We start from the raw sequence: 7500 nt of genomic DNA on the forward strand, positions 1-7500 counted from the left end.
AATAATAATAATAATAACAATAATAATAATAACATGAAACTAAGGAAAATGGATGAAAAGGATATTAATAAAGCATTAGTCAGTACAAGTGGCTGCAATCCTGCCCCACAACGCAGGTCCATCTGTTCCTATGTGTATAAACAGGGAGCTATGAGAGGAAGTAGCTGAAAGTCACTAAAATCTAAAATCACCTTTGTTCTAAGGGATGTTCAACTATGTTAGAGGTCTGACACAGTATTGCAAATATTGTAGAAAGATAGTGGGGGATTTATAATGTGGTTCAAATGCCTAACTCCATTTTCACTGTGATAGCATTTGCAGTTTTGAGATCATCATTATCACAAAAATAATTGAAAAGTGATAGAAAGTGGGTTTAATTTAATAATTTCTCAAAACACCTTTTTCTTTAAGTTTGTGGGCAGACGTGACACACAGGTGTGCATGACTGTACCACATCCATGTAACTGTACGTGTGTGTGTGTGTGTGTGTGTGTGTGTGTGTGTGTGTGTGTGTGTGTGTGTGTGTGTGTGTGTGTGTGTGTGTGTGTGTGTGTGTGTGTGTGTGTGTGTGTGTGTGTGTGTGTGTGTGTGTGTGTGTGTGTGTGTGTGTGTGTGTGTGTGTGTGTGTGTGTGTGTGTGTGTGTGTGTGTGTGTGTGTGTGTGTGCACCCCCGCATGCATACACGCAAGCAAGCACGCACACACGCACACGTGCACACACGCACGCACGCACGCATGCACGCACGCACACTAAAGCAAATATAAACTTTTCCTATACTATGAAATATTGATTATTGATAAGCTCTTTTCAGAGTAATATTTGTTCAAGTTTCTAAATCAATGTCATAACTGCAGGCACTAACTCGAAAATTGTGTGGCTTCTGAGAGTAGTAACTGGAGTTTTGGAAGGATTGGTACTAGCACCAGTTATGTTTGCAATATACATAAACAACATGACAGAAGGGCTGACAAGCTACATGAGTCTCTTTACTGATGATGCAACGTTTATGAGAAAAGTAACAAATGAAGAAGACTGCGACGCTCTGAATCAAGACTTATGATAAATGAAAGGTCATTGAAGTGGAACATGGAGTTTAATACCAAGAAATGTAGTGTGTGAAGTTTGGAAAAAGTGCAAGAAGAACAGAAAGCAACAACTATTTTGGAAATGAGAAAATTGCTACAAGAACAGAGGAAAAAGATCTGGGAGTAACCATTTCTAATAAACCGTTGTTTGAGAAGCATATAAATAAAATCACTGGAGAAAAGTATAATCTACTGAGAAACATCAATATGGCATTCACCTATATTGATGAAGATATGATGAAAAAAATATATATACATAATAACAATGGTATGTCCAAGATTGAAGTATGCAGCATTAATGGCATCACTAAGTTTGAAGAAAAATAACAGAAAGCTAAAAAGTATTCAGAGCTGCAACTAAAATCCCTACGAGCCTAAGAGGGTATAGTTATGAAGAGAGCTTGAAGAGATTGGACCTGACTACACTGGAAAAAAGGAGGGAAAGAGGTGACTTGATAGCACTATACAGAATATTGGGAGGGATGGAGAAGTTGGACAGGGATGACCTTGTGATGCCAGATATGGGAGGTACCAAAGGACATGGAAGGAAACTGAAAAGGAGTTTTTGCAGAAGAGACATCAAGAAATATAGTTTTCCCCATAGAACCATACCAGAGTGGAATGAACTTATTGATGAGACTGTGTGTGTCAAGACAATCTATAAATTTAACAAAAAGATGGATAAAAGTCGACATGGAGATGGGACAGCACAAGCCTAGTGTGGCTCTTATCCTTTATCTTACAACTAGATAAATGCACACACACACAAACACACACACACACTCCTGTGCATCATAATGGTAATATGGTAAAATCTGGAGGGATTTTTATAATCCTGTACTACATCTGTAACCAACAATCTGATCTTTATATAAAAATATTGTATTCATCCTGACATTTCTTGATGAATACATCCACAAGCCCTCGCTCCCAACTCCAACACACCATGGTGACTACCTTGGCTGTGGCTCCTGTGGATGACAAGAGCTGCATGCAAAGGAAAAAAAAGAATGATGGCTAGGATAAATATTTGATGTTACTATTAACATAAAGATTAACTTGATTAATGTATGTGCACATGTTTATTTTAGATTTACCAATGTATACAGTTTAAATAGAAAATAACTGAAAAACAAATGTAATCATCTAAGTAAAATTCAATACTGAAAGCCACATCAAAAGTAATAATGTGTCATACAGTGAAGGTGACAGAGTGCAGCCCCTGCAGTTTACCATGCCCTCCCACTGCTCCAGTGTCTTCTGTACACACCTGCTGTTACCAAAGTAATGCTTCATGCATTTATGGTATGCACATGCAGAGCAACTAGTCATAAACTAAATAAAAATATAGACTACCTTGTTTGTTGCTCCTTTACGAGTGGACTGCTAGTTAGGGTAAGGGAGAGAAGAGTAAGTAAGGCAGAGGTCAGAGAACCATGGTGGTAAACAGTGTTGCAGACACCCAACACTGCACTAGCCACATAGGTGCTCAAAGCACAAGACAAAGGGATGAGGGGGAGTGAGAGCAGGTCACACACACACACACACACACACACACACACACACACACACACACACACACACACACACACACACACACACACACACACACACACACACTACCCAAGTCATGGCAACCTGACTCAGATGGTAGTGATTTCTTGTCAGGTAGGCATTAGAGACTAAAATTCAATGTTCTATAAGGATCATCATCCTTAAGCATCTAGCAAACCTGCCAATCATTATGATTGTGACAACTAATGGAATAAACACCAACCCAACACACCCTTACAAAGCCTCTACTAGTACATCAAGGCATCAACACTTCTCAGCTGCCACTCTTGCACATAAAGGCAATTGTGAAAATTAAAGGTTGCATGAGTGATAAGTTTAATTCAGGCACAGAAACAATGAAATCAAATGGTGCCACCAGACACTTGGGAAACAGCACCACATTCATCAAAGTGTATGTATGCAAGTATCCTGGCCTGTGTATTATCACCAACGACAAAAGTAACAAATCACAAACTCCTTGTACCAGAGCAGTTTGGATCCAGAGAACATTATGGGGCAACAATAAGCAAAATGAAGTCCTCAAGCCCACCAAGTGACCAGATCCATATATGAAGTGGGTGCCATTTTGATTTGTGTGTGTGAAGGAGGTGGGGTTTAGGAAGGGGTTGGTTGTAATTATGTGGTAGGGAGAGGGGCGAGAAAATAAATAAATAAAAAAGAAACAAGGATGATAAGAAAAATGTGTGGGAGGAAAAAAAAAATTGAAGGTTGAAAGTACCAGTGGCACATCAGAGGAAAGGAATCCTCAACAATGACTTGACAATTCTTTGCTGCCTTGTGTGAATTCCACAATCAGACAGGCAGACAGATGTATACATGCATGTCTGTATCCACACAGACACTCACACAACTGCTCACTAGCATCTGATATTTTAACATAGTGTGGTGACTGCAAGACAGGGCAGCATCAACTAGAATCACGCCTCCATAATCACCATTGCTTTACACACCATCACTACCACTCAATGTGAAGTACTAGTACAACAACTATTAAACATGCACCCCATCATCTAGCAAAAAACAGTTATGAAAATACTACACTCAACCAATACACACGAAAACCAGAGTTAGGTATTTATATGTCCCTCCATGGGACACTGTTAGTATAATCTAAGCAAAACCAAGGAGATGTTCTATGATCCCCTGCCTTGCATTAACTAAAATCAATGATAGCTGGCCCATCCTGATGGGCTCAGATTTCTGGAACCTGGGTGTCACACACAGACACACACACACACACAGAGTTAGCGATTTCACACAAAGGTCACTCGTGAATTACCTTTCTCCGCAACGCTAGGATCCGACGTGGCAAAGACCGCTGCTGTAGGGAGGTGAGGTCAGTGAGCTAGCTTCCTAAACTGCTCTTGCCATTCCTTCACCCAACCCTTAAGTTGTACCACATGCTCTTTGCCACCTATGGTCACCACATAAAACAGTTTTCCCTCTATGTCCACATTCACAATACTTTTGTAACCACATCCATGCACTTCAAATGTCTTCACACTTTCCATGTCCTCATCACTGCTGCCACACCTTCTCATCACCAACACTGTCAAAAGATCCACCACACCCACTAAACCCACTTGAGTTCTGGTGAAGTAGAATGACACCCTAACCAAGACAAACAGACAGACACAGATATACACACACAACAGAAGCCTCCTCATGAAAGCCTCCTATGATAAGATATAACAACTAAACAACCTCCTTCACCTAATAATGACCAAACACACATGTTGCGGCCAAACAGGTTGGAAGGGAAGGAGCAAGTCTGGTACAATAAATCATTCAAAGGTGTGGATTGAAAAGGCATCTGAGAGGAAAGGAGAGAAAATATGAATGATGTAGTAGTAGTAGTAGTAGTAGTAGTAGTAGTAGTAGTAGTAGTAGTAGTAGTAGTAGTAGTAGTAGTAGTAGTAGTAGTAGTAGTAGTGGTGGTGGTGGTGGTGGTCGTGGTGGTGGTGGTGGTGGTGGCAGCAGCAGTAGTACTAGTAGTAGTAGTAGTAGTAGTAGTAGTAGTAGTAGTAGTAGTAGTAGTAGTAGTAGTAGCGCAGGAGGAGGAGGAGGAGGAGGAGGAGGAGGAGGAGGAGGAGGAGGAGGAGGAGGAGGAGGAGGAGAGGGAGAGGGAGAGGGAGAGGGAGAGGGAGAGGGAGAGATAGGGAGATGGTGAAGAGGAAGAGGAAGAGTTCGAGTTGTAACCTTCTAACCTCCAGATAAGACACATCTGTGACATGCGTGGCGGTCCATCAACACCTGCTCCACTTTGATCAGCAAACTCACAGCCTGCCCCGCCCGAAGCTCAGGCGGTGGCGGGCAGGCTGTCATCAAAACAAAGCAGGTGTGCGTGCTGTGGTACCGACGTCCACATGATGAGCGGTCCACAAATGGCTACACGAAATGACATGTGAGCCCCGCCACGCCCCAGCTGCACTCCACGCACGCAGCCAACCCGCATACCTACATCGCAATGCACACACACGCACACAGGAGAGGGGCGGGATAGAATAGGTGAAGTATCACAACATTATGCAAGGAGAAAAAGGTTTATGTGCATTAAAAACGAAAAAAGAATGTGAACGTGCACCCACACATACACACATACACAGACACTCACACAGGTGACACGAATTAAAAAGGAACGTACGCACGTATACATGAGCACAAGATTCTTTGGATCTTGCATGGACAGAAATGAAGGGAAGTGCACATCACCAATACGTACACAAGTATACATAACAAACTAACAAACATTACACGTACAATGGCCGGAAAATCAACAGCCCCACTACTGAGGCTGAGGACAGAAATACGAGGGAGAGAAATTGGAGAAACTGAAATGTAGGACGGAGTTTGGGGGAATCAAGACAAGAAAAAAAAAAAAAAAGAGAGCGTGGGTGAAGAAAATAGAAAGACAAGAAAGGAAGAAGAAAGCATAGAAGAGTGGAGGTTACAGAGTAAGAAAGGAGGAATGAATGTGAGGAGGGTAAGGCAGAAGGGAGGAGATGTAGAGGTGGAGGCTCATACTTGGGCTCAAGAAGGTGAGGTATAGTCAGCGCCGCCCCTCGCAGGTGTGTGTGTGTGTGTGTGTGTGTGTGTGTGTGTGTGTGTGTGTGTGTGTGTGTGTGTGAGTGTGTGTGTGTGTGTGTGTGTGTGTAGAGGGTGGAGTTAATTCAAGAAAACTCAACGTCCGAATTCAATTACTTCAAATACTAATACAAATATATGAGGAAAATACTGATATCAGACTGCCAGAGTACGAATGGTAATGTTCCGAGGTGTAAGTGAAGAAAACTACATTTTAGATTATAGTTTCGTAATTGAATAGTTGCATGCGAGAGAAATGTAGCAATATTGATAAACCTCCATTAGTGTCGTCAAGAGCGATACGGATTTCTTTCTTAATAGACGAACTATAACATATGACAAATATAACTGTACTATACATGACCTTTAATGATCATGACGGGTAAGAGTACCTCACGTAACTCAAACGGCTTATAACAAAATGACTACTTGACATCAACTGTACTAAATGGTTACTTGATAATGTAAATGTATGAGTCACGAGAAATATGAAACCACAAAACTGCGTCCATGCCTACGACACGAATTAGACACCTCCTCTTAGTCTGCACGAGGACGACAGAGTTGCTGGAAGTAGAAAAGTGATGTTGTTGTTGTTTCCTTTCAACGTCTGATTTCACCTCATCCTATGGTTCGCTCTGTCAATCCGTTTGTTTAAAATTCCTAGAGTGAGATGTACAATTATTTAATGATAAAACATCACGAGTACAAATATTTTAAACCGCCATTAAAGTGAACCCTCCGTCCCTGGTGTGTGTGTGTGTGTGTGTGTGTGTGTGTGTGTGTGTGTGTGTGTGTGTGTGTGTGTGTGTGTGTGTGTGTGTGTGTGTGTGTGTGTGTGTGTGTGTTAACCTGTCAGTCGGGTCAGCAAAAAAACAAACAAAAGTAACGTTACAAATACATACATACACAACAAACAGGAAGGAGGAAAATTCCATCAACATCTACGAGGTGAAATTTGGAAACACACATCAAGAAAATGACTCGCTACACTAGGACTGCAATTTACATCTACGTGTGCCAGAACACAGTACAGTACTGAGAGGCAGACAACAGTCATAAACCAAATGATGCCTTCACTTTGCTGCACGCACGCCCACAAGCATACAAGCGTCCCAGAACGGACTGAGTATACTCACACTTGCTCTATCCACGTCATCATCGCCTTTTCCTGGAAAGGAGAGAAAATAGGGAATTATTATAAAGTAGACAATTATTGACACACACACACACACACACACACACACACACACACACACACACACACACACACACACACACACACACACACACACACACACACACACCCTCAACCCATTTAGTGCTGACCGAAAAAGTACAGCAGCAGCAACACGCAACAACTTCCTAGAATTATTCTTATAAGTACAACATAAGCACAAACCAAGTACACTTAATACCGATTGCAATCATTATTAAGTACAGCGGCATTTATACACCTACTCCTTACACAAAAAAAATGTTTGAATTATTATATAACCTGCAACACACGCCAAATACTTCATATTGACAGGAATTATCATAAAGTAGAGGAGGAATAACATACCAACTGTCTCACTTAAAAACGTAATTTCTATCTTCATATTTCTGGTTTTATTCCATTATTTTGTTTGATTTGAGTTCGCAATGCACTCTTGTGCACGGACAATATATCATATCATACTCCACAGGAAATACAGATATCACAAACGTGCATGGCCGATACTGCGATATCACACAAGTGCACGGCCGATATACA

At 41.4% G+C, this 7500-nt stretch overlaps 1 protein-coding gene across 12 annotated transcripts in view; it reads right to left on the reverse strand.

Moving 5' to 3' along the window:
• LOC135104457 (CLIP-associating protein 2-like) overlaps positions 1 to 7500 on the reverse strand; it is a 114391-nt gene that overhangs the window by 48551 nt on the left and 58340 nt on the right. For 6 of the 12 annotated variants that reach the window (XM_064011914.1, XM_064011925.1, XM_064011920.1 and 3 more), the window contains exons 3-4: positions 6884 to 6915; positions 3940 to 3978 (exon numbers count right to left, since the gene is read on the reverse strand). In XM_064011914.1, the coding sequence (XP_063867984.1) occupies positions 3940 to 3978; positions 6884 to 6915 (71 nt within the window). Of the gene's footprint in view, positions 1 to 2042; positions 2073 to 2441; positions 2472 to 3939; positions 3979 to 6883; positions 6916 to 7500 lie in introns of all 12 variants that reach the window. The other 6 variants (XM_064011915.1, XM_064011922.1, XM_064011916.1 and 3 more) reach the window with 3 other exon arrangements.

Source organism: Scylla paramamosain, chromosome 10, assembly GCF_035594125.1.
Source record: "Scylla paramamosain isolate STU-SP2022 chromosome 10, ASM3559412v1, whole genome shotgun sequence".
Lineage (NCBI taxonomy): Eukaryota > Metazoa > Arthropoda > Malacostraca > Decapoda > Portunidae > Scylla > Scylla paramamosain.